This window comes from Lutra lutra, chromosome 16 (assembly GCF_902655055.1).
Source record: "Lutra lutra chromosome 16, mLutLut1.2, whole genome shotgun sequence".
Lineage (NCBI taxonomy): Eukaryota > Metazoa > Chordata > Mammalia > Carnivora > Mustelidae > Lutra > Lutra lutra.
In genome coordinates, this window is record NC_062293.1 from 39,903,285 (window position 1) to 39,930,683 (window position 27,399).

The 27,399-nt window shown below is 47.0% G+C and overlaps 1 protein-coding gene across 2 annotated transcripts in view; it reads left to right on the plus strand.

Annotated features, from left to right (window-relative positions):
• Positions 1-27,380, plus strand: part of ASIC2 (acid sensing ion channel subunit 2) — a 1,015,092-nt gene extending 987,712 nt beyond the window's left edge. For both annotated transcript variants that reach the window (XM_047708911.1, XM_047708910.1), the window contains exons 4-10: positions 14,104-14,254; positions 16,282-16,338; positions 17,779-17,932; positions 19,998-20,089; positions 23,323-23,402; positions 24,605-24,673; positions 26,423-27,380. In XM_047708911.1, coding sequence (XP_047564867.1) covers positions 14,104-14,254; positions 16,282-16,338; positions 17,779-17,932; positions 19,998-20,089; positions 23,323-23,402; positions 24,605-24,673; positions 26,423-26,524 — 705 coding nt within the window. In that variant the 3' untranslated portion in view covers positions 26,525-27,380. The remainder of the gene's footprint in view (positions 1-14,103; positions 14,255-16,281; positions 16,339-17,778; positions 17,933-19,997; positions 20,090-23,322; positions 23,403-24,604; positions 24,674-26,422) is intronic.
• The last annotated feature ends 19 nt before the right edge of the window (positions 27,381-27,399 follow it).

Genomic DNA, 27,399 nt, shown 5'->3' on the forward strand with positions numbered 1-27,399 from the left:
TTTACCAGCCACACTCTTGGTCGAGAATTGTGGAAACCTGTTCCAATAGGAGAAGAAGAAATGAGCTCCCCCTCCAGAGTTAATTTATATCATTTTAGACCCTAAGCATTGCTAAAAGTCATGATTATTTTTTCCCAAAGCCAGTGTGTGTGTTTAATGATCTGATACTGAGCAACATAGGGGACCCAATCCATTCTAATCAGACAATAATTCCTACCCTCTGCCCCCTATCCCCTAAACTTCCCTATTTATAGATGGGAAAACTAAGGTCCAGAAGAGAGCAGTGATTTATCCAAGGTCATACAGGAAATTTGTGCAAAAGCCCTGTCAACTCGTGACCTCCAAAGAAAGATGAAAGAGTAAAGCAAACCCTGAGAAAGGAAGAAGAAAGAAACCATGAGATTATAAATAAAATTCTTTAAAAAATTTTAAAAAAAGGGCGCCTGGGTGGCTCAGTGGGTTAAGCTGCTGCCTTCGGCTCAGGTCATGATCTCGGGGTCCTGGGATCGAGTCCCGCATCGGGCTCTCTGCTCAGCAGGGAGCCTGCTTCCCTCTCTCTCTCTCTCTCTGCCTGCCTCTCCGTCTACTTGTGATCTCTCTCTGTCAAATAAATAAATAAAATCTTAAAAAATTTTAAAAAAAAGAAAGAAACCATGAGATTAAAAGAAAAAGGCTCTGAAAAAGCCCTCCTTGGAGTGTTTCTCCCTCCCTTCCTCCCACCAAGTTACTATAGAGGCAATATAGCATGATAAGCACAAGACCAGAGTCAGAAATTCCCAGGTCCATCTGCTGGCTTTGCCACTGAGTAGGTTCGTGATTTTAGCCGGGCTACTTAACCTTTCTGATGCTCAAGTTTCTCATTAAAAAGTGAGAATAGGAGCATCAAACCTCAAAGGAGTTCTGTGAATGTTAAATAAAGTAAGTATAGAGGCTTTCAGTTCCCAGTCATGGTGGAGCAGCTTAGATCAGACAAACTCTCCTGAAAATATCAATTACAAACTCTACACAAAATATTTTAAAGCTACAATTTGATGGCACCAGGAAGAGATGAAAAGCAGGTAGAAACCGGAAGATACACAGCCCTTGAAGAAAGGGAACCACACAGAGTGAAGCACACACTTAATTCACCTGACCTCCCCTGGAAGGCATGCCAAGTTCTAAGGGAATCCTGAGGATAGAGTTCAAGCAGGAAGCAGCAGCCATTGCATTAAGAAGTCAGAAGTCAGAGTTCAGGGTTGCCTAAATGTCTAAAAACTGGGAAAAGAAATCCTAAAAATGATGGCCCCTCTCCCAGATGGGGAGCTCCCACATTTTTATATAGACTTCCCTAAAGTCCTAGCCTGAACTTCAAACTTCATACAGATGGGGAGAAACTCAAAGAAGCTCAGGAGATAAACACCGGTTGAAAGAAATGGGAAGTAATTTCAGCAGCTGCCATTTGGGGGGTGGGAGAGACAGACTTGAAATCCAAGTCCAATCAAGTTGGAGAGACTTAATAAACACCTCAGAACTTCCACTGAAATCCCAGAAGAGTCATTCCTCAGGAGTTAGGATCACATCCCAACACAAAGATCTATAGTCCAGAACTAAAGGCAAAACTAAAATATGCCCATCTATAAACAAAACCTAAACAGAGCCTCCACGAAATCAATGTGATTCACCATTAACTTAACTGCCTGCTAGAACCCAATATATTCAGTGGAAGATAACTGACCCAGAGTCACTATAAAGAGTTATTCACAATGTCCAGTATATAATTAAAAAGGACTATGTCCCCATATGTAATCAAAATTATGAGACATGTGGAAAAAAGAAGGAAAATGTGAAAAAAAAACAACCAGTCAAAACAGATCCACATATAGACCATGTTGGAATTAGAAACAGCAACTTTAATATAACAATGATGAGCATGTTAAAAAATTACAGAAAGATGTAAATAATGAGAAACTTTTAGACAAGATATGAAAACTTCTTTTAAGAGGTCAACCTACACCTGAAATATATAATTACCTGAAATAGAAAAACTATTGGGATTATCAGAAGACTGGAGAGAAAACAATAAATGAACACCAGACTTGAAGGCAGGTTAACAGAAATTATTCAAATGACACACAAAAAAGAAGAAAAGAGAAAGACTGATAAAAGTAAACAGAGCCCCAGTGATTTCTGAAACAGTATCAGGCAGACCAACATACATATAAATAGGATCCCAAAAAGAACAGAGACAGAGAATGGAGGAGAAAGAATAATTGAAGAAATGTTGTCTAAAAATTTTCTCAATTTGTTTAAAAGCATCATTCCACAGATTCAGGAACCTCAGTGATCTCCAAGCAGGATGAACACAAAGAAAACCACATCCTCCTATGGTACATTCAAAATCCTGAAAACAAAATAACAACAACAAAATCTTTTTTTTTTTTTTTAACAACAACAAAATCTTAAAAGTAGTCAGAGAAAAAGAGGCATAATACATAGAAGGAAGCAATGACAAAATTATGACTGATTTCTCATCAAAAACAACAGAGACCAGAAGACAGTGGAATATCTTTGAAATGGTAAAAAAAGACACTTAACAAGCTGGAATTCTATACACAGCCAAAATGTGTTTCAAAAATAAAGACAAAATTAACACATCTAACAGATAAATAAAAACAGAGACTATTTTCCACTAGTGAACCCATACCAAAAGATATGATAATGTTCTTCCACTTGAAGAGAACTGATAGCAAATGGAAATTCAGATCTACACAAAAGATAATGAACAGCAGGGGTGCCTGGGTGGTGAAATCTGCTAAGCATCTGAATCTTGGTTTTGGCTCTGGTCCTGATCTCAGTGTTACAAGGTGGAGCCCCACATTGGGCTCTGTGATCACTGTGAGTCTGCTTGAGATTCTATCTCTCTCTCTCCCTCTGCTGCTCATGCTCTCTCTCTGTCTCAAATAAATAAATAAATCTTTTTTTTTTTTAAGTGAAAATGGTATGTATGTGGTTAAATTTGAACATAAGTTTTCTTTCCTATCTTAACTTCTCTGCAAGTCAGTGGACTACTGAAGGCAGAAATAGTAACAATACACTGTAGTGTTTATAACAGATGTAAAACATATGACAGCAATAGCATAAAGGACAGGAAGGGATGTAAAAAGAATTATATGTAGAGTGGTATTATATGAATTCAGAATAGATCTGGTAAGTTAAGGAAGCATCTTGTAAATCTTAGAGCAACAACTAAAAATAATAATAATACAAAGAGGAATAATTAAAAAGGCAATAGAGGAGAGGGAATGATTTACAAAAACAATACTCAGTTAACCCAAAAGGAGTCAGGGAAGGTAGAACAAAGGAAGAAATAGCAGTGGGGGGCAAAAAAGAAACAAAGAGCAAGATAGTAGACTTCAACTCAACCATATCCAGAATGATATTAAATTTAAATGGATTAAACCCTCCAATTAAAACTTAAAGATTGTCAGATAGGGTAAAATAGAAGCGTTCAAATAGGCTATTTACAGGGGATGTACCTTAAAGATAAAAAATATTCTGGCAGGTTAAAAGTAAAAGGGTGGACCAAAAAATTAAAAGAAGAGGAAAAGATAAGTAAGCATAAGAAAGCTGGTATGTCTATATATATACAAAGTAAACCTCAAGACGAATTATTGCATGTGATAAAGAGGGTCAATTCACAATGACAACAGATCAATTTCTCAAGAAGATATCATGACGTTAAATATGTATATGCCCAATGATAAAGTTTCAAAAATACATGAAGCAAGAATAGATGGACCCGAAGGGAGAAGCAGAAATATCTATAGTCATAATTAGAGATTTGAACACTTCTCTCTCAGCAACTGATGAAGGACTAGATAAAAATTCAGTGAAGACATAGACAATTGGAGCAACACTATCCAACAACTTGACCGAATTGCCTTTTATTAAACACCTACACCAACAATTACAGAATACTTTTCAAGTGTACATGGAACATTCACCAAAATATACTATATGCTGGACTATAAATCAACCTCAGTAAATTTTACAGGAATGAAACCATGGAGAGTATGTTTCCTGATCAAAGCATAATTAAATTAGAAATCAAAAACAAGGGGCGCCTGGGTGGCTCAGTGGGTTGAACCTCTGCCTTTGGCTTAGGTCATGATCTCAGGGTCCTGGGATCGAGCCCCACATAGGGCTTTCTGCTCAGCAGGGAGCCTGCCTCCCCCTCTCTCTCTGCCTGACTCTCTGCCTACTTGTGATCATTCTCTCCGTCAAATACATAGATAAGGAGGAGGAGTCAAGATGGCGGAGAAGTAGCAGGCTGAGACTACTTCGGGTAGCGGGAGATCAGCTAAATAGCTTATCTAAAGATTGTAAACACCTACAAATCCAACGGGAGATTGAAGAGAAGAAGAACAGCAATTCCAGAAACAGAAAATCAACCACTTTCTGCAAGGTAGGACTGGCGGAGAAGTGAATCCAAAGCGACGGGAAGATAGACCGCGGGGGGAGGGGCCGGCGAGCGGCGGAGCAACGGAGCAAAATCAGGACTTTTAAAAGTCTGTTCCGCTGAGGGACATCGCTCCAGAGGCTTAACTGGAAGCCCAGGCGGGGTCAGCGCGGCCTCAGGTCCCGCAGGGTCGCAGAAGGATCGGGGGTGTCTGAGTGTCGCAGAGCTTACCGGTATTAGAACGGGGAAGCCGGCTGCAGAGACAGAGCCGAGGAGTGACTCTCAGCTCGGGGTTGCCTTGAACCGGTTTTCAGGCTCGGTCAGCTCGGAGCGTGGCCGGAGGCCAGGGTGGCGGGAGTCTTTGGGCGCTGTTCTCTGAGGGCGCACTGAGGAGTGGGGCCCCGGGCTCTCGGCTCCTCCGGGCCGGAGACCGGGAGGCCGCCATCTTTATTCCCGTCCTCCGGACTCTACGGAAAGCGCTCAGGGAACAAAAGCTCCCGAAAGCGAACCCGAGCGGATGACTGAGCGGGGCCCCGGGTAAGGGCGGTGCAACTCCGCCTGGGGCAAAGACGCTTGAGAATCACTACAACAGGCCCCTCCCCCAGAAGATCAACGGGAAACCCAGCCAGGACCAAGTTCACCTACCAAGGAGAGCGGCGTAATTCCAGAGGAGAAGAAAGCAAAGCACGGAACTCATGTCTTTCTCCCCATGATTTTTTAGCCTTGCAGTTAATTTAATTTTTTTTTCTTTTTCAATTTTTTTTTCTTTTTCTCTTCTTCTGCTGAATTTTTTTTAACTTTTACCGTTTTCTTTTTTTAACGTTTTTTAAATAATTTATCTAATATATATATTTTTTTCCTCTTTTTATATTTTTTCTTTATTGGCTTTCTTTTTTTTAATAGTTTCTTTTTTTTTTCTTTCTTTCTGAACCCCTTTTTTCCCCTTTCTCCCCCCTCACAATTCGGGATCTCTTCTGATTTCGCTAAAGCATATTTTCCTGGGGTTGTTGCCACCCTTTTAGTATTTTACTTGCTCCTTCATAAACTCTTATCTGGACAAAATGACAAGGCGGAAAAATTCACAACAAAAAAAGGAACAAGAGGCAGTACCAAAGGCTAGGGACCTAATCAATACAGACATTGGTAATATGTCAGATATAGAGTTCAGAATGATGATTCTCAAGGTTCTAGCCGGGCTTGAAAAAGGCATGGAAGATATTAAAGCAACCCTCTCAGGAGATATAAAAGCCCTTTCTGGAGAAATAAAAGAACTAAAATCTAACCAAGTTGAAATCAAAAAAGCTATTAATGAGGTGCAATCCAAAATGGAGGCTCTCACTGCTAGGATAAATGAGGCAGAAGAAAGAATTAGCAATATAGAAGACCAAATGACAGAAAATAAAGAAGCTGAGCAAAAGAGGGACAAACAGCTACTGGACCACGAGGGGAGAATTCGAGAGATAAGTGACACCATAAGACGAAACAACATTAGAATAATTGGGATTCCAGAAGAAGAGGAAACAGAGAGGGGAGCAGAAGGTATATTGGAGAGAATTATTAGAGAGAATTTCCCCAATATGGCAAAGGGAACAAGCATCAAAATCCAGGAGGTTCAGAGAACCCCCCTCAAAATCAATACGAATAGGTCCACACCCCGTCACCTAATAGTAAAATTGACAAGTCTTAGTGACAAAGAAAAGATCCTGAAAGCAGCCCGGGAAAAGAAGTCTGTAACGTACAATGGTAAAAATATTAGATTGGCAGCAGACTTATCTACAGAGACCTGGCAGGCCAGAAAGAGCTGGCATGATATATTCAGAGTACTAAATGAGAAAAACATGCAGCCAAGAATACTATATCCAGCTAGGCTATCATTGAAAATAGAAGGAGAGATTAAAAGCTTCCAGGACAAACAAAAACTGAAAGAATTTGCAAATACCAAACCAGCTCTACAGTAAATATTGAAAGGGGTCCTCTAAGCAAAGAGAGACCCTAAAAGTAGTAGATCAGAAAGAAACAGAGACAATATACAATAACAGTCACCTTACAGGCAATACAATGGCACTAAATTCATATCTCTCAATACTTACCCTGAATGTTAATGGGCTAAATGCCCCAATCAAAAGACACAGGGTATCAGAATGGATAAAAAAACAAAAACCATCTATATGTTGCCTACAAGAAACTCATCTTACACCCGAAGACACCTCCAGGTTTAAAGTGAGGGGTGGAAAAGAATTTACCATGCTAATGGACATCAGAAGAAAGCAGGAGTGGCAATCCTTATAGCAGATCAATTAGATTTTAAGCCAAAGACTATAATAAGAGATGAGGAAGGACACTATATCATACTCAAAGGAAGTGTCCAACAAGAAGATCTAACAATTTTAAATATCTATGCCCCTAACGTGGGAGCAGCCAACTATATAAACCAATTAATAACAAAATCAAAGAAACACATCGACAAGAATACAATAATAGTAGGGGATTTTAACACTCCCCTCACTGAAATGGACAGATCATCCAAGCAAAAGATCAACAAGGAAATCAAGGCCTTAAATGACACACTGGACCAGATGGACATCACAGATATATTCAGAACATTTCATCCCAAAGCAACAGAATACACATTCTTCTCTAGTGCACATGGAACATTCTCCAGAATAGATCACATTCTTGGTCCTAAATCAAGTCTCAACCGGTATCAAAAGATTGGGATCATTCCCTGCATATTTTCAGATCACAATGCTCTGAAGCTAGAACTCAATCACAAGAGGAAATTTGGAAAGAACCCAAATACATGGAGACTAAACAGCATCCTTCTAAAGAATGAATGGGTCAACCAGGAAATTAAAGAAGAATTGAAAACATTTATGGAAACAAATGATAATGAAAACACAACGGTTCAGAATCTGTGGGACACAACAAAGGCAGTCCTGAGAGGAAAATATATAGCGGTACAAGCCTTTCTCAAGAAACAAGAAAGATCTCAGGTACACAACCTAACCCTACACCTAAAGGAGCTGGAGAAAGAACAAGAAAGAAACCCTAAACCCAGCAGGAGAAGAGAAATCATAAAGATCAGAGCAGAAATCAATGAAATAGAAACCAAAAAAACAATAGAACAAATCAACGAAATGAGGAGCTGGTTCTTTGAAAGAATTAATAAGATTGATAAACCCCTGGCCAGACTTATCAAAAAGAAAAGAGAAAGGACCCAAATAAATAAAATCATGAATGAAAGAGGAGAGATCACAATGAACACCAAAGAAATACAGACAATTATAAGAACATACTATGAGCAACTCTACGCCAACAAATTTGACAATCTGGAAGAAATGGATGCATTCCTAGAGACATATAAACTACCACAACTGAACCAGGAAGAAATAGAAAGCCTGAACAGACCCATAACCAGTAAGGAGATTGAAACAGTCATCAAAAATCTCCAAACAAACAAAAGCCCAGGGCCAGACGGCTTCCCGGGGGAATTCTACCAAACATTTAAAGAAGAACTAATTCCTATTCTCCTGAAACTGTTCCAAAAAATAGAAATAGAAGGAAAACTTCCAAACTCATTTTATGAGGCCAGCATCACCTTGATCCCAAAACCAGACAAGGATCCCAACAAAAAAGAGAACTACAGACCAATATCCTTGATGAACACAGATGCGAAAATTCTCGCCAAAATACTAGCCAATAGGATTCAACAGTACATTAAAAGGATTATTCACCACGACCAAGTGGGATTTATTCCAGGGCTGCAAGGCTGGTTCAACATCCGCAAATCAATCAATGTGATACAACACATTAATAAAAGAAAGAACAAGAACCATATGATACTCTCCATAGATGCTGAAAAAGCATTTGACAAAGTACAGCATCCCTTCCTGATCAACACTCTTCAAAGTGTAGGGATAGACGGCACATACCTCAATATTATCAAAGCCATCTATGAAAAACCCACCGCAAATATCATTCTCAATGGAGAAAAACTGAAAGCTTTTCCGCTAAGGTCAGGAACACGGCAGGGATGTCCGTTATCACCACTGCTATTCAACATAGTACTAGAAGTCCTAGCCTCAGCAATCAGACAACAAAAGGAAATTAAAGGCATCCAAATCGGCAAAGAAGAAGTCAAACTATCACTCTTTGCAGATGATATGATACTCTATGTGGAAAACCCAAAAGACTCCACTCCAAAACTGCTAGAACTTGTACAGGAATTCAGTAAAGTGTCAGGATATAAAATCAATGCACAGAAATCAGTTGCATTTCTCTACACCAACAACAAGACAGAAGAAAGAGAAATTAAGGAGTCCATCCCATTTACAATTGCACCCAAAACTATAAGATACCTAGGAATAAACCTAACCAAAGAGACTAAGAATCTATACTCAGAAAACTATAAAGTACTCATGAAAGAAATTGAGGAAGACACAAAGAAATGGAAAAATGTTCCATGCTCCTGGATTGGAAGAATAAATATTGTGAAAATGTCTATGCTACCTAAAGCAATCTACACATTTAATGCAATTCCTATCAAAGTAACATCCATTTTTTTCAAAGAAATGGAACAAATAATCCTAAAATTTATATGGAACCAGAAAAGACCTCGAATAGCCAAAGGAACATTGAAAAAGAAAGCCAAAGTTGGTGGCATCACAATTCCGGAATTCAAGCTCTATTACAAAGCTGTCATCATCAAGACAGCATGGTACTGGCACAAAAACAGACACATAGATCAATGGAACAGAATAGAGAGCCCAGAAATGGACCCTCAACTCTATGGTCAACTCATCTTTGACAAAACAGGAAAGAATGTCCAATGGAACAAAGACAGCCTCTTCAATAAATGGTGTTGGGAAAATTGGACAGCCACATGCAGAAAAATGAAATTGGATCATTTCCTTACACCACACACGAAAAGAGACTCAAAATGGATGAAGGATCTCAATGTGAGAAAGGAATCCATCAAAATCCTCGAGGAGAACACAGGCAGCAACCTCTTCGACGTCAGCCGCAGCAACATCTTCCTAGGAACATCACCAAAGGCAAGGGAAGCAAGGGCAAAAATGAACTTTTGGGATTTTATCAAGATCAAAAGCTTTTGCACAGCAAAGGAAACAGTGAACAAAACCAAAAGACAATTGACAGAATGGGAGAAGATATTTGCAAATGACATATCAGATAAAGGGCTAGTGTCCAAAATCTATAAAGAACTTAGCAAACTCAACACCCAAAGAACAAATAATCCAATCAAGAAATGGGCAGAGGACATGAACAGACATTTCTGCAAAGAAGACATCCAGATGGCCAACAGACACATGAAAAAGTGCTCCATATCACTCGGCATCAGGGAAATACAAATCAAAACCACCATGAGATATCACCTCACACCAGTCAGAATGGCTAAAATTAACAAGTCAGGAAATGACAGATGCTGGCGAGGATGCGGAGAAAGGGGAACCCTCCTACACTGTTGGTGGGAATGCAAGCTGGTGCAACCACTCTGGAAAACAGCATGGAGGTTCCTCAAAATGTTGAAAATAGAACTACCCTATGACCCTGCAATTGCACTGCTGGGTATTTACCCTAAAGATACAAACATAGTGATCCGAAGGGGCACGTGCACCCGAATGTTTATAGCAGCAATGTCTACAATAGCCAAACTATGGAAAGAACCTAGATGTCCATCAACAGACGAATGGATAAAGAAGATGTGGTATATATACACAATGGAATACTATGCAGCCATCAAAAGAAATGAAATCTTGCCATTTGCGACGACGTGGATGGAACTAGAGGGTATCATGCTTAGCGAAATAAGTCAATCGGAGAAAGACAACTATCATATGATCTCCCTGATATGAGGGAGAGGAGATGCAACATGGGGGGTTGAGGGGGTAGGAGAAGAGTAAATGAAACAAGATGGGATTGGGAGGGAGACAAACCATACGTGACTCTTAATCTCACAAAACAAACTGAGGGTTGATGGGGGGAGGGGGTTGGGAGAGGGGGTGGGGTTATGGATATTGGGGAGGGTATGTGCTATGGTTGTGAGTGTGTAAACCTGGCGATTCGCATACCTGTACCCCTGGGGATAAAAATATTTGTTTATAAAGCTGTAAAAAAAAAAAAGAAAGAAAGAAAGAAAGAAAGGATGAATACCCAAGTTTTGTAGCAACATGGACGGGACTGGAAGAGATTATGCTGAGTGAAATAAGTCAAGCAGAGAGAGTCAATTATCATATGGTTTCACTTATTTGTGGAGCATAACAAATAGCATGGAGGACAAGGGGAGATGGAGAGGGGAGTTGAGGGAAATGGAAGGGGAGGTGAACCATGAGAGACTATGGACTCTGAAAAACGATCTGGGAATTTTGAAGGGGTGGGGGGTGGGAGGTTGGGGGCACCAGGTGGTGGGTATTGTGGAGGGCACAGATTGCATGGAGCACTGGGTGTGGTGCAAAAATAATGAATACTGTTATGCTGAAAAAATAAAAAAATTTAAAAAAAAACATAGATAAAATCTTAAAAAAAAAAAAAGAAATCAAAAACAATAAGGAAAAAGAGGTAATACAAGTTACCAATATCAGGAATGAAAGAGAGAACATCACTACCAATTTTACAGGCATTTAAAAAATGTTAAGAGAATATTATATACAAGTGTATGCTAATAAATTCAAAAAACTTAGATTAAATGGACAGATTCCTTGGAAAACAACACAACAAAAACAGCACAAGAAGAATTGGAGAGTGTGATTTTCTCCAAATCTACTAAAGGAATTGAATTCATAATTAAAAAGCATCTCACATATGCACACAAACCCCATCACCAAGTCCAGATGGCTTCACATTTAGGACAGGAATGATACCAAGTCTACACAAACTGAGAAAATAGAGAGGGAAACACTTAAATTTTTTATGAAGTTAGCATAACCACAATACCAAAACCTGACCAGGACAATACAAGAAAAGTAAAATAAGTTCATCGGCACAGATGCAAAATTCCTCCACAAAACATTAGTAGGTCAAAGACAGCAATAGATAAAGAGGATAGTAAATCATGACCAAGTGGCGCTTATGCCAGAAATGCAAGGTGGGCTCAGTATCTACAAACCAATCAGTACCATTCACCTTATTAACGAAATAATGGAGAAAAATCATGGGATCATCTCAGTGGAAACAGGAAATGCACTTGTCAGCACTCAACACCCATTAACAATAGAAGTGCTTAGCAAACTAGAAATAGGAGAAAAGTTTCTCAATCTGAGAAAAGCATCTAAGAAAAACACATATGTCTAACGTATTTAATAGTGAAATAATGAACCCTTTCCTCCTACAATCAGGAACAAGTTAAGAAGAGCATCTCTCTTCCATTTTTTCCAACGTTACACAATATACAGTTTCTGGCCAATGCACCAAAGTAGAGGGGGAAAAAAAGAAATAGAGACTAGAAGAGAAGAAATAAAATTCAGCAATAAAAAGGCATAAACTCCTGAGACAAGGAAGAGCATGAATGAATCTTGAAAACATTCTGCTGAGAAAAAGAAGGCAGACACAGAAGAGTACATGCTGTACGCTTCTATTTATATAAAACCCTAGAGCAGGCGGAACTAATTTATGACAGAAAGCATATTGGTGATGGCCTGAGGGTTGGGAGGAGACTGCAAAGAGGGGATTTCTTGGGGTAAATAGAGCTGTTCTGCACCTCGAATAGGATGGTTGTTACCAGCGTGTACACACTTGTAAAAATTTATTAAGTTGCCCATTAAAATTGATTCATTTTATTACATGTAAATGACATCTTAATGAGGGATTTTAAAAGTAGGAAGATTATACACCATTCAGAAAATTAAAAAGTAAGCCACAAATTATAGGAAGTATAGAGACATTATTCTCAGGCCACATATCTGAAAAAGGACTTGTACCCAGAACATATGGAGTCTCTTAGAGCTTAATAATGAAAGTAAAAAGTTAGCAAGTTTCTTTCATGGGCAAAAGACTTGAGAAGACGTGTCACAAAAGATAATATATGAATGGCCAATTAGCACTTAAAATTGTGCTCAAGATCATCAGTCATCAGAGAACTGCAAACAGAAATGACAACGAGATATACCTACACCCCTACAAGAATGTCTAAAATTAGAACTGTGGACGAAATCAATATTAGGCGAGGATGCAAAGTCACTAGAACTCTCACTCGCTCCTGGTGGGAATGAAAGGTAGTTTGACCACTGTGGGTAATAGTTTCACAGTTTCCATACAATCATCCCCAGACCTGTCTTATGAATCAGCTATTCTACTCCTAGCCATTTACCTAAAAGAAATTAAAATACCTGTCCAAACACTGAACTGACTTGTACATAAATGTTAATCGGGACTTTTTCATAATCACCCAAAACTTGGAAACAATCCAAGTGCCCATCCTCAGGTGAATGGATGCAGATTGGGGTGTATTTATACATGGAAAATTATTCAGCAATTTTTAAAAAATGAACTAATGCACATGACCATGTGGACAAATCTAAAACGTGTTGTTGAGCAAAAGAAGCCAGGCACAAAGAAGAGCCCAGTGTAGATTTTCATCTATATGAAGTCTGAGAACAGACAAAGCCAATCTCTATGGTGATAGAATCCATAACAGAGACTGGCTGGGTGGACGGGGGTTGATTGGAAAGGGACAGGAAGGAACTTTCTGGGGTGATTAAAAATGCCTTGGGTCTTGGGTCTTGGGTCTTGGGGCACCTGGGTACCTCAGTAGGCTGAGCAGCTGACTCTTGAACCGCTCAGGTCATGATCTCAGGGTCCTGGAATGGAGCCCTGTGTCAGACTCTGCACTCAGCAGGAGTCCGCTTGAGATCTCTCTCTCCCTCTGCCCCTCCCCCATACTCATGTTTCTCTCTCTCTCCCTCATAAATAAATAAAAAAATTTTTTAAATCTTAAGTCTAGATTTAAGTGATAGGTATGCAGGTGTGCACATTTTTCAGAATTTGTCGAACTGTGCTGTGAAAACATATGCATTGTATTGCTCTTTTATTTCTCAATTTTTTTAAAAAAAAGATAGGTATAAAGGACTTAGCTTGGGGCTTAACACATAGTAAGGCTCACAGCTATTAGTTTCCCTCATTCTTCACCTTCCCCGTCTCTAGTAGGCACGTACCGTAGGCATGACAGCGTTCTATGGTCACTGGACCTCTGAAAATAAAAGTGACATTTTCCCCAAAGAAGTCGGTCCCTAGCATGACCCTGGAGATTAGCTCTAGTCTGGGCCATGGATCAAAAATAACACTGATTGTGTTATTTCTTCCTGGACCCTCCTGCAGGCCCTAAACCTAGGTCTAGAGTCTCAATGTCCCCAGCCAAGAGGGTAGAATTTAGTTGGGTCATTCCAAGGGACTCGAGATGACAAACTCGGAAGTAGAAAGACAAGGGGCATTTGTAAGAGACTTTGAGATCAGCATTTCAGGGAAGGTTACAAGACAGGAAAACTAGGATTGGAGCCCGAAGCTGAAAGCCTCTGAGCTCAGTGGGGTTAGATCGTTATGCAGGAGATGCGCAATAATTGTTTGTTGACTGAATAAGTGAATGAGTGAGATACTGGGGCTGTCCACGCTGAACCTCCAGGGCTGACTGCTGCCCCCACCTTCCTGTCTTGCAGCTCACATACCTGCCCCCACCCTGGGGCGAGTGCCGATCCTCAGAGATGGGACTCGACTTCTTTCCTGTTTACAGTATCACCGCCTGTCGGATTGACTGTGAGACACGCTACATTGTGGAGAACTGTAACTGCCGCATGGTCCACATGCCAGGTCAGTGCCAGGGTGCAGCCTGGGACCTTGTCTGCACTTCGCACCCCAGTGGGAAACACTGGACCCACTCCACGAGGATCCACAGGGATGCTGTTCTAAGAAGGCTAATATTTGGTTCCAAACACTTGGAGGGCAGATGGAAGCATCCAGGCTAGCAACCAAGGCAGCATCCTGGTGTCCAGTAGTGTCCAGATGTTTGAGGAATGTTCCTTCCAGTGCTCAATATGTGTGCTAATTGTCTGCTGCTCTTACCTCCTAGAGTTCAGTGTCCAGGCGTCTGAGTGCTTGCAGTGCTTGAATCCTCGTATGGTACCTATTCAAACACCCAGGTGTCTATTGCTTTCATCCAGATGGTTCCTTTCTTGCATCCAAATCTCTAGCACTCTTTCAAATGAGGCAAAAGTCCATCAGCCAGCAAATAAAGGTGCATGTGCTGAGATTTCTGTTGTCAGACTAACAAGGCATGTGGCCGTCTCATTAGACGATCTCATTAGAGAGGGTCAGCTAATCAGACACAGAAATGCAGGAGGTGAAGGGTGGGAGGGCCAATTAGAGCATGAAGAGTTTGGTATCGCAGCAGAGAAGAAAGAGTGACAGGCGGGGGGCAGGGACATTGGCTTCTAATGCAGATTCCTCCATTCACCTGCTGTGCAACCTGACACAAGTTACTCAGCCTCTCTGTTCTCACCTTCATTATCTTAAAACACAATCATTAGTTGTTATGAGGATAAAATTAGGCTAAAATATAAAAGTGCAAAAGTCAGTGGTCATTGTATTAGCACATGGGGAGAGGAAACCAAAAGTACTATTGACTGATGACCTACTATGTGTTGGGAACTTCACTATGATATTTCATGGCCACTATTTCATAGTGGTATCATACTTTTATATCAGACACTTAGTCCATTATTAGTTGTCTTCTGTTATAACCAATGCTGAGAGGAACATGCTTCTAGCCCAATTCTGAATTATTTCATCAGTAATCAACAATTTTCCTAGTAATGTAAATGGATAAGTGTTAATCTTTGAAACTGCCTCTGAGGCTCCCAGAAGACAGAGCGAAAGGGGAAACATATCAGTTAAATTGTTACTGTTGGAAAGGAGGAAACATCTCAGCTCTCAGCTCTTGAAAAAGGTGTTCATGGACATAGTAAAGAAAGGACATTGCGATAGGTTTAACTTTAGCCCTTATGGACATAGTAAGGAAAGGACATTGTGATAGGTTTAACTTTAGCCCTTGGAAAAACAGAAAAAAATGTGGCGGGGTGTCAGGATTTCTACAAAGAGACCAGAGAGAAGAATGGAGCATTGTTAAGTGTTACCCGCCTGGTGCTCAGATGGGGGCAGCAGCCAGTGAGGTTCCCCCACTGAGGGGGCCTGAGCCAAAAGCAAGGAGAAGACTTTAATCATTCCACTCATGACGCTGTTACTGACATCTCGGTTACTATTGTGGAATTAAGGGCAGAGCAAGAGGAGACTTAGAAAGCAGCCCTTGTTGGAAAGAGCCCTGACCTCAGGGTCAGACTGGCCTGGCTTCAAAGCCCACCTCCATTCCTGCTCCTTCTGGTGTCCTGAGAATGCAGGATACTGAAGCCTCACGTCTCCCACCAGTAAAACAGACACAATGTGTCCTGTTTCAGGAGGTACCCATGTGAGTTATAGGCAATGATGTGCGCCGGATGTGGCAGGTGCTTTCCACCACCTCCCTGCTTTCAGCCATCAAGGCTTTCTCACCCATCACCCACCTGAGCTGGCTAGACCAGGGCAGCAATCTGGGAGAATAGGCAGACTCTATTATTGCCTACCCAAGCTCAGAGAGCAGAGCAGACCCAATCCCCTGGCTCTGGGTACACTGCACCCCAACTGCCCTCAGGGAGCTCTGATCTGTGGTTCCCTTCCGTGGAGGTTCCCCTCCGAATGTTTCCTGGGAACACTGGCCCTCCTGGCCACAGGATGCGCGCCCCCTCCCCAGCCCAGGAGGGGGACATTGTTGCCTGAGTACCTCTCCCTGTGTCTCTTCTTTGTAGGGGATGCCCCATTCTGTACTCCTGAGCAGCACAAGGAGTGCGCAGAGCCTGCCCTAGGTAAGTACTGGGGGACAAGGGGAAGGGGCTGAGATTGAGACTTCAGAGGCCATATCGGGGTGGGAGAAATGGGGTAGACTGGGGAATGGAGGAGGAGGAGAGGCTGACCGGGCGGGCAGGCGGGGCACTGCAGGGACAGGAGAGGAAGGTGGAGAGGAGGGAGGAGAGAAGGGTGGGGAGGGAACAGACTCAGGGATGCAGACAAGCAGATGAGGGCTGACCAGGCACTGGAGGAGAGAATGGGAATAGAGGGGTGTGGGTAGAGATGGGTGAGACTCGGGGGAAATGGAGAGCACTGGGGAATGCAGAGGAGGGGACAGAGATGGAAAGAAGATGGACAGTGGGCATCTGGGCGGGCACCGAAGGAGATGGGGGAGAGAGGAGGGGTGGCCAGCGTGTTTATCCCCTTCGTCCTCCTCCCACTGGTCCTTGTAGGTTGGAGTCACTGCTGGATTCCCCCACTGGAAAACTTTGGGTGTGGGAGACCCCACAAGCCTCAGGTGCGGGAGATTCTACAACCCCAAAGCTAGACCCACTCCACATGCCTGCTCTCTCCAGACCTGGGAAGTGATTTACAATCAAGACAAGCAGAGAGGGAGTTTAAATCATGGGGACTTAATTTCATTCAGCAGCTGCACTTGCTGGAGTTAAGCCGGGATCTCTCTGGACTCCTGTGTCTAGATGCTTCCAGAAGGACGGGGGTTGGGGAGGGTCACTTAGAGAGAGTGGGAGACTTCTGACCTGTACGAAGACATCTCTCTTCGGAGTATAGATTAGAGAAAACCCGTGGGTAACACTGCGATGATCAGAGAGATGGAAGGAGAAAAGTGATGTCTTTAGCCACCCCGTCCTAAGAGGAAGGGGGAAGCTTGAAGGAAAGAAGCGTTCCTAATGCAGGGAGATTGCTTCTAGGGACAGGAATTGGGGATCTTTGCTTGTGCCCTAACCCAGCAGGAAGACGAGGCCGGCTCTGGCTAGGAAGGAGCCATAGAGGGAATACCACAGAGCCCTGGGTTTCAGAGAAAATGGTCTCCCACATTTGCCCTTGGCTGGAGGCCCACTTTGTGGATGAGAACACTGAGGCTAGGAGCAGAGAAGGCGGCTTTGGGAAGCTGAGGGTGCCAGGCCTCCCTGGGAGCCCGTGCTCCAAAAGTGGGGCCTTTTCAACAATTTTTAAAGGGCAATGTAACAATAAAGGAAGTCAAAGGAAAACAGGACCAAGAGAAACATAGAGTGGGCACTTCTTTTTATGAGAGCTCCCACTCTCACCAATCTAGAGCTCAAGCCCAGCTCCCCTTCTCTCCGCAGCGCCCCGCCCCTCTCTGACCCGCGAAGGCACATCCTTCCCGGCCCCCGTCCAGCAGCCGGGAGACCCGCCCCAACACCTGCCGGAGCCCCGCCCCCACACCCGACTAAGCCCCGCCCCTCTCTCCCCTCCAGGTCTGTTGGCAGAGAAGGACAGTAATTACTGTCTCTGCAGGACACCCTGCAACCTGACCCGCTACAACAAAGAGCTCTCCATGGTGAAGATCCCCAGCAAGACGTCAGCCAAGTACCTCGAGAAGAAATTTAACAAATCAGAAAAATATATCTCGTAAGCGAAGTGGGCATGGTGGGCAGGGGGAGAAAGGAGGGGTCGAGGAGGAACTGGGGGCGATTTGAGGAAGAGGGCAACGGGAAGCAGTCGGCGCCCTTTGGCAGACATTAATTGAACTCGGCTGTGGGCCAAGCTCTGTGTTTAGGACTCAGAAAGCAAAGACAAAGATGGTTAAGACGCAGCCCCCTGGCCTTTAAGGAGCCTGAAGCAGTTTTCCAGGGAGGCCTTGCTCATTCCCTTACATCTGCCAGGAACACTTTTCCTCTCACACTTTACCTAGCTGGTTCCTCATTGTGCAGGTCTCCATCTCAAGGTCATCTCCTCAAACCCCTGAATGAGTGCCCCGCCCTTTATTTTTCTCTCCAAGCACTCTGGTGTTTTCCTTCAGAACGCTCGCCCAAGTGTGTAATTCCATATTCGTGTGTGTGTGTGTGTTCCCCCCTAGACTGAAAGCCCCCTGAAGGCAGGAAGAGCCTTTCCTTTGGTTCTGTGCTGGAGAGTGCCTGGCACACAGTTGGCACTCCAAAAATGTCTTCTAACAATAAATGAATGAGGTCCATGGGAGAAGAGGTGTCCCAGGCAGAGGCTGAGCAGAGAGGATCCAAGCAGGGCAGACAAGGGGCGGGCCAGAGAGAGCCAGGGCAGGCCATGTGTCACCTTGTAGGCGGAGCTGGCCATGCAATGGGGGACAGGGAGAGATTTTCCCCCAAGACAATAGGGAGCCTCCAAAGAGCTTCGAGTGGACGGGTGACAGCCTCAAATGTGTATTTTCGACCACTGCCCTGCAGCAGAACTTTCTACACAGATGGAAATATTCTGAGTCTGTGATGTCCCACACGGGAGCCACTAATCACATGTGGCTCTTGAGCGTTTTAAATGCAGCCTGTGTGACTGAGGAGCTGAATTGTAACTTTTTTTCAATGTGACTTCGTTTAGCAGTTTTAGGAAGATTCCTCAGGCAGCAGGTGTACAGGACAGAAGGGAAGCCAGAAGAAAGGGCGGGAGCCTGGTAGGAGGCAGGTGCCATTACCCAGGCAGGGGATGGTGAGCCTTACTTTGAGTGGTGCCTCTGGGAGCCCTGCAGGGGAAGGGGGATTTGCATCTCTCTCACCAGCCACTCCCTCCTGCCAGCACTGCTGCCAAAGCCCAGCCTGGGGCAGCTTTGGCTCAGCAAGTTGAGAACAAGGGGCACCAAAGCTGTTGTGACCAGCAATGAAGGAGACGGCCCCGCTGTTGAGCACATGTTCTGCCAGCAGCGATGACTTTTCCTGCCAAGATGTGTGTTGTTAACACACCTGCCTAAAGGAGTAAAAGGGAACCCCCAGTCAGATCTAGATTTGCTCCCTAAAATCCCTCCCTGACCTTGGCAGTTGACTTGGCAGTGCTAGAGTCGGGGCTCCCACTAGGAGAAGCTTGTTATACGTCCAAGTAGGAAGACGCCTGGGTGGCACAGTTGGTTAAGCGTCCGACTCTGGGTTTCGGCTCAGGTCGGGATCTCACAGGGTCCACACTCAGTGTGGGAGTCTGCTTGAGATTCTCGCTCTCCCTCTCCTTCTGTCCCTCCTGCTCCTTCTCTCTCTCTCTCTAAAATAAATAAATAAATCTTAAAAAAAATAATCCAAGTAGCAACTTGGGTTGGGGAGGCTTTCAGGAGTGGGTACGGAGTACCCAGGAGGTCAGCGGGCTGAAGCAAGGCCAAAGAGTGAAGAGCTTGTCCAGAAAGTACTGAGCTCCCCTAGGGGTGAGGAGCCAGGCAGACCCTTAGGGGGCACAGAGATCTGGACACCAGGCAGGACTCATGGAGAGGACACAAAGAAGGGACAGCTGAGGGACAGAGGGGCACAGAGCTGATACGTGCCTCTGGTCTGTAAAGAGCACTGGGCTGGGGGTCAGGACTCTTGGTTCCAAGGCCAGCTCTGTCACCACCCAGCTGTGACTTTGGGCCATTTGTCACACTTTCGTGGGCTCAGCCTCACCCGCTGTCAAGGGGAAAGCTGTGTTAGGTGGGCCGTGTGGCCCCGAGGGTTCTCACTGTGTACGGTCCTGAATATTCCCTCTGCAGAGAGAACATCCTTGTCCTGGATATATTTTTTGAAGCTCTCAATTACGAGACAATTGAACAGAAGAAGGCATATGAAGTCGCTGCCTTACTTGGTAAGTCAGTGTCCATTGCTCGAATTTCCACAGGTCATGGTGGGGCGTGGGGAGGGGGATGGGCAGTAGGGTAGACAGGCAAGCGGGTAGATGGATACACTTTTGGAAGAGTCTGGCCTTTTCACGTTCTGATTACTCTCTCTGTCCCAGAATGGGAGGGACTCCGGTGTGGTGGGCGCGTACGTCCCAGTTCATGCTCCAATGTAGGCCTCAGTTTCTCCATTGACACAACGAGGCAAGTGAGCTAAAAGGTCTCTTGGGGCCTTTCCAGCGCTGCCCTGTTGGATTCCGTGGTCTTCTGTCCCAAGGTTGGAATGAGCCTCAGGGCCACAGCGGGGAGAGGGAGTGGTCCAATGGAGCAAAGGCTGCGCTGTGGGCGGTCCCCAGGCAGTGAGGGCCCCAGATGGAGCCCAGCCTGGAAAGCAGCATCACAGCCTGCAGGCCAGATGTTCCCGGTGGACTGAGTCCTTTGTCAAACACAGAAGAAGGGCCACACAACCCCAGATGTCTACAGACCTGACTGCCAGCCCCACACAAGGTCACACCCGCAACCCTGGCCACGTGAGCAAGTAAGGGATGCGGGATGTTCATTTCAATCCCGCCCCGCCCAGGGCAAAACCCACAAGACTCCCGAAGGTGGCCAGTTAAAAGATCTGCCTCTGGGGCCCTTCTCCCGACTCCTACTCACTCTCAAGAAAGGACATGATGCTGTCCCTACAAAGAGAATTAGCTGCACTTGGATCTGTGAGCGGGACCCTGGTGGAGGGGATGGCAGTTGTAGAGGAAAACAGACAGGCACAGGATCAGACCACTGCATACCAACTAGAAGAAGGAGGGCATGTGGCCTCTCCTCACTGAACATCAGGTCCCTTCTCTGTAAAATGGGTCTAATAAAAGTAGTTGATAATTTTGTTGTGATGGTTAGCTGGGAGAGAGCACCAGCCCACAGACTGTCCATAAAGAATGGTTTCTGGTACCTGGACAGTCACCATGCCAGGCACCCAGGTTCCAGCTGCTTCACATGCCATCAGAGGATCTCTGCACCTCTCCTAGGAGACTGGGGGCTTGGCCACAGCAGACACTCAGCTGGGTTAAGGTGGCTGCCACTTGGGTCTCAGACACTGTTGTGGCCAAAAGGGACTGAACCAAGAGACTAACACTTTGGACTCGAGGTAGAGGTCATGCTCTGGGGATATAGACCTACCTCTGTCACCTTGTCACCTTCATTTCCTAAGGAGAACTCAAGATAAGGCTCTTCCCTCCCCTCCCCAACACAGGCTCACTACTCGCTCTCTCACACACACATACACACACACACACTGAGGAGGGTCTGAGTTCTGGATCTGTCAGAAAGGATAGCTTCTCTCTGCATCAGCTACGAGGACAAGCGTGTTCCCAGCGTCTTGTTCCCGCCCAGAATAGCCTGCTGAGAAGATCACGCTGCCATCTGTACCGCCTGTGATGGGAGCTTACGCTCGCAGACCCTCAGCCATCAGGCCCTTCCCTCAGCACCGTGCAGCTCACCCTCCCCACCCTGGGCACACGGGCCACGTGCGGTAGAGGCACATCTGCACAGACGCACTATGTGATGGCAAACTCAGTCACGTACACCTGTCCATACACGCAAACATGTTCCCACGGCTTCTGCACACTCTCACACGCGATGTCCACCTCCACAACGCCACACTCACACACACTGGGACCTCTCAGCATCCCTACCCTAGACCAAACATCCACCTGCCTAAAGCCATGGACAGCCAGACGTGCTCACACAGAGTGCCCTGATGCATACCCCACGCTCGGCCACACCGCATGCGCGTCCAAACACACACCTCACACCTGACAGGTACATGGGTAAATACATACTCCCCAGGGCATGAGAGAGAGAGCAGGGGGAGAGGAGGGAAGGGAATCATTGGGAGCTCAGCTCCAAGCCCCACTGGGAGGAGCCCCCTCCTCGCCCTCTCTACCTGCTCACATGGGACTGTGGTTGTCAGCCTGCCCTGCCATAGTCAGGGATGGAGCGGGCAGATGGAGCCAACAGAATGTTCTCAGACCAAGAGCCTGTGGTCTCCAGGAAGACTGGGCACCCATCCTGGCAGCACCCTCCTTTCCCAGCACTCTCCCTGCTTAGCCCAGCAGCTGAGAGTCAGAGTTTCCAAGTGCCAGGACCTCACAGTGGTCTCCTCTCCCCTCCCCTCCAAATGTCCTTTGAAGGCAAAGCTACCGAGAAGGTCAGGGTTTCCAAAATCACGTGGCAAGCCAGTGGCAACTCTCCAAACTCAGACCCTCTGAGCCCTCTGCTCTACCACACTGCCTCCAGAGCAAAGCATTGGGACTTTGGGGGGACCAGAACCCCGTAGTAAATCTGAGAACAGCTTCTCAGATAGGGACCCTCCCCCTACAAACACTTAGGTACACACAGGTAACATCTTGTATTCAGTTTTAAAGGGTCTCCGACATCCACAGTCCCCACAGGGGAGTTGTTCTCAAGCCCTGGTGGGTGAGAGAGCCCTGGGAACTTAAAAAATCCTGACTTCCAAACCCCAGCCCCAAGAGTCTGATTTTATAGACCCGGGGTAGGTCCAGACATCTACACTGAGTATAGGTGTCTCAGGAGGGAGAAGACCCAGAGACCAGTCAAGAAAGACTTTGGTCAGTCAAGAGAGACTATTCTCCCCACAGCAAGAACTCCTACTCTAGAGAAAGACCAAATTGAACATTTACCCTCAGGTGGGAAAGTGAGGGGATGCTTCCTATGACCTTATCCCAAGGGTGAGAGGTGTCCTGAGTTGGTCCTGGAGGCCTTGTCATGATGGGTGAGGGAAAGGGGTCTCTTGGGTCATTGTTCCCAAAACCCCCAACCATGGCAACCAACCCATGAGACTTGGGCTAGACTGCCCTTGCCCCAGGCAAGGACCACACACTTCTTATCTCTATTCCCAGCCCAGAGCCAAAGAAGGGCCCTCTCCATGTGATTCTGAAGGTAAGTGAATAAGCCTGTTAGCCTGTGAGGTCTACTCCAGGTCCTCCAGTAAGCCCTCAAGTTCATTCTCATCACCACTGGGTGCTGTGCAGTGAGAGAGGGAGTTGTCCAAGGCCTGATCTGTCCCCGGGCCAGGCTCACCATAGAAGGGGAACTGTTGCAAAGGTCTGGTTTCTGAGTTCATCTCACCCCTTCCTAAAAGCGCTGTGACTAAAGCCAAAATCTTTGATCTTTTCTCTCTCTCCAGGTGATATTGGTGGTCAGATGGGATTGTTTATTGGTGCTAGTATCCTTACAATACTAGAGCTCTTTGATTATATTTATGAGGTAAGATTGGGGTTGCTCGTGGGGAAGTGACCATATGCTGGGACCCTTGTCCTGCCCGGATGTTCAGAACCAAAGCGTGGGGGAGAGGATGGCCTCTCTCCACCCAGAGCCTGCTTTCTTCTCCCTGTCCGGAGATTGTCTATCACCAAGTCCTAGGCAGGGAGGAGGGGTGGGCCCAAGAGAGACGGAAGCCGGCTCCTATCCTCAGGTTGCTGGAAGATCTGTGGGCTGTCCACACTCAAGGGAGGGAGAGGAAGGGTTGAGAAGGAGAAGAGCCAAACCTCAGGTCAGCTCTGAGCCCCTCCCACACCAGGCCAGCTGTTGTGGCTTCATACATGTGTGTGTCTGTGCTCACACACTCACAGCACATGCACACACATGCCCCCCATACACACACACTTCTGCCACACTTACATACATCACCCACAAACACACATGCACACTATACACATACCACTCACACATACATGCTACAGCCACACAACACACACACCTGCCCTCCGGCTGGCCCGTCACCTGAGTAGTGAGTGTCTGGGTGCAGGCAGGTTTAGAGAAGGGCCATTTCCTGGCAGAGTCCATCAAGCCTGAGCGAGCAAGAAGAGTAAGGGTACGATCCTTCAGCGTCCCCAGGACCACCTGAGTTTTGTGCGGCAAAGGAGCCTGCAGAGGGCTGTCCTTGGCCAAGGCCAAATGGGAACCCCTGTGGGGAAGTGGAGGACCCCTGAGACCAGGGTCCTTGGGAGTGCCACACTCCACCTCCCAGCATGGTGACCTTGTTCCCCAAACCCAAATCAGGCCCCAAGGCCAGATCTTACTCTGCTTTGTTTATTAATTTTTGTGAAATAAAAGCTTTTGCTGTAAAAAGTGATGGAAATTACATCATACCAGGGAACACGTGGAATGCCTACCCTTTATCGCTAAGAATCAAATGTTATGGACTCATGGGTGCCCTGATCTTACAAACGAGTGGGGCTGTCAGGCCTCATCCCCGAGGCCCAGCCTCAGAAACGGTCTCCCAGGCTGCTCACACACACCCCCACCTGGTCCCCAAGAAAAGACAGTCCTGATGCCAGATGGGGCCCTCCTGTGACCTCTTGCAGGCTCTGGCTCCTGCACCAATACCTCACCCAGCCCAGGGAGGTCCCTCTGCCTTCTCTCCCCCATCCCCCAGCCTGACCAACCCCGTCCCAATTCTCTTGCAGCTGATCAAAGAGAAGCTCTTAGACTTGCTTGGCAAAGAAGAGGACGAAGGGAGCCACGATGAGAACGTGGTAAGGGCAGCACCCATGCTGTTGGTTGCTCGGTCCCCCAGCCTCTGCCGGCCTTATGAGACCAGAGGTCAGGGCCAGGGCGGCAGGAGGGACACACCTCACTGCACACTTTAACTTGGCTCATCAGGGACACACCCACTGAGCCCCGGGGCTTGGTGGTGAGCACTGGATGCAGCGATCCCAGAGATGCTTGCAAGGGGAGGTCCTGCCTGGCCCAGTCAGGCTTGTCCCAGACCCAGAGGGCTACCGCTCTCATCTCATGCCTTGGGAGACAGAGGGAAGCTCTGCAACCTTATTCCTCGGGGTAGCAAAACACAAGTAAGGATGTCACTGGTACTAGACTCCCTTTGAAGGGGACAGGGAGCTCGGGACCCCGTGAGGTGGGGAGCAGCCGTGATTCCCATCAAAACTGCCAACTACTTGGTGCCAGGGCTGTGTATTTGATGCCCTTGAGGCCCAAAAGCCCCAAGTCCCCTGACTGGTGAGTGGCAGAGCTGGGCACAGAGCCCCCTGACCATGGTCCACTCTGCCTGCCTTCCCTGGAGCAGTCACAGAGGCAGCATCTCTCAGGGCTGTCCGCTCTCCTTCCCAAACTCAGCCTGCTCCCAGCTTGTGCCTGGGACACCCACTAGGTGGCCGCCCTCCGCCCTCCGGCCCTCCCCTCTAGCCCAAAGTCAGCAAATCCCAACTGAGGCCAGCCCCTCTCCCCAGACAGGCCCCCATTTCTGTTCCAGACCCTAGTTCTCCAGCCACCTCCGAGGCTGAAAATCTCTGCCTTGGTTCCCTCGAGTCCCTGCAGCTCTGGTGACCCGAAGATGGCGTCTGTGGAGGGGAGGGCAGGCAAAAGGGGCCCAGGCTCTGGGCTCGGGTCCTGTTTCCCAGCTGCCTGCCTGAGCATCTGCAGACCCACAGGAACCTGGGGGTGGGGGGTCATTGGGATTGAGCAGCCCCTGCCTCTAAAGCGGGCAGCAGTGCCTCCTTTGTAGGGCACTGCCAGTGGAGGTTCCCTCCCCCTCCCCACCTTCCCTCTGCCCTCAGAATGTCACAGAGTCACAGCCTCCCTCTGCTGCCTCCCCTTCCCCCAGCCCCGTCCTCCCCAAGTCTCCCCCACATTCTTGGCACAGCCTCCTAGGCAGTGTCTGCTCCCATTCCTCCCAGCCTCTAGCCCTCTGCAGCCGGGGAGTCACTGGGAAGACTCAAGGCCCTCCCAGCTCCGCCCTGCTGAGACTGCTTTCTATTGGGGGCCAGCTGAACCCTAAAGGTCCACTGGGGAGCCGTGACTACTCTAGTTCTGACTTTTGGGGGCCTTCCCACTTCCTACTTGGCCTCAGCCAGTGGAACCCCCTGCCCCAAGCCTAGAGCCCCAGAGGCTCTATCTCCCCCATTCCCAGAACCCCTCCCAGGATTCCTCCTGCCTCAGAGCTAGAGAGCACTCAGAGGTAGGGACACGTCTAGAAGAGAAGTTCAAACCAGCCACTGAGCCCCGTCACCAGGGAGCCCTCTCCCCACCCTGGGGGCACCTAGGTGGGCAATGGTGAGGACTCTGTGAAGACCCCCGCCCCGCCGGTCTCGTGCCCCACAACAGCACCGCAGCCCCTGAGATGCCTGGGGCAGGAGCAGCAGGGGGAGCCCTGGGAGAGCCCACCAGCAGGGGGGCCTCAGCTCCCAGGGCCTTGGCTGGGCTGCCAGTGGCATCGTGACACCATTTTGCAGGATGAGTTTCAACCCCCGCTGTCCCCTTCCCTCCAGAGCACTTGCGACACGATGCCAAACCACTCTGAAACCATCAGCCACACTGTGAATGTGCCCCTGCAGACGGCCCTGGGGACTTTGGAGGAGATTGCTTGCTGACAGCCCTTGGACCGCCCGGCAACCCCCAAACAGACCTGGAGGCCCAAGACCCAGGACAGGGGACAGCAGGCGCAGGTGGGATGGCCCCTGGTGACAGAAAGAAGAGCCCCCTATGCACACATAGCAAACTCTCTGCCAAAACCTCGCTGCGGCCACGTCTGACGCGACGTGTCCTCGGGCCCCGCCGTGCGTCCCTCTTAGGAGAAGTGAGTCACGCTCTGGAACTGTCCGAGAACCCACCTGCCATCACATCTCACTGCCAGATGTACAAAGCACCTGCATGCTGAGACCGCTCACGGCACCACCTCCACGTCTGTCTCTCTACCTGACTCTCCTCCGCGTGCTCCCCGGTGGCTGCTCTGCGGCCACCCAGCGGGACCAGGTTCTAGCCCCGAAGTCACCACCCCGTGGCCACGCTGGGGTCGCAGCTTCACAGTCGAGAGGGAAAGTGCAGAACTCTCAACCACGTCTGGTCCTTGTGTACTTCGTGAAGGTTCTGAACCTGCCCTCAAACCCCTGCCCTCCCCTGAGCTGGCCCCTGGGCTGACCAGGGCTCCCCACCCCCACCCCCACCCCCCACCCCTGTCCCGTCGCAGCGCCTGGTGGAGGCAGGGTGGCCTGGGCGACTCCAGCACTCATCCATGGGACCCACGTCATTCTGCTGTCCCCGTGACCTAGCTTGTACAGTCCAATTCTGTTTCTTCTTTGGGGGGGCTTGTTTTGTTTGTCTGTCGGAGATCTGTTTTGTTTGGTTTTTACTTTCCGAATTTGGGTTTTGATGTTCTGAGGTTTGGTTTGATTTAGTTTTTCCATTTTCTCTGGCATTTATTTATTCGTGCTTCCAGTCACGGTCATATTAAAAGCTGGTCTTGTGG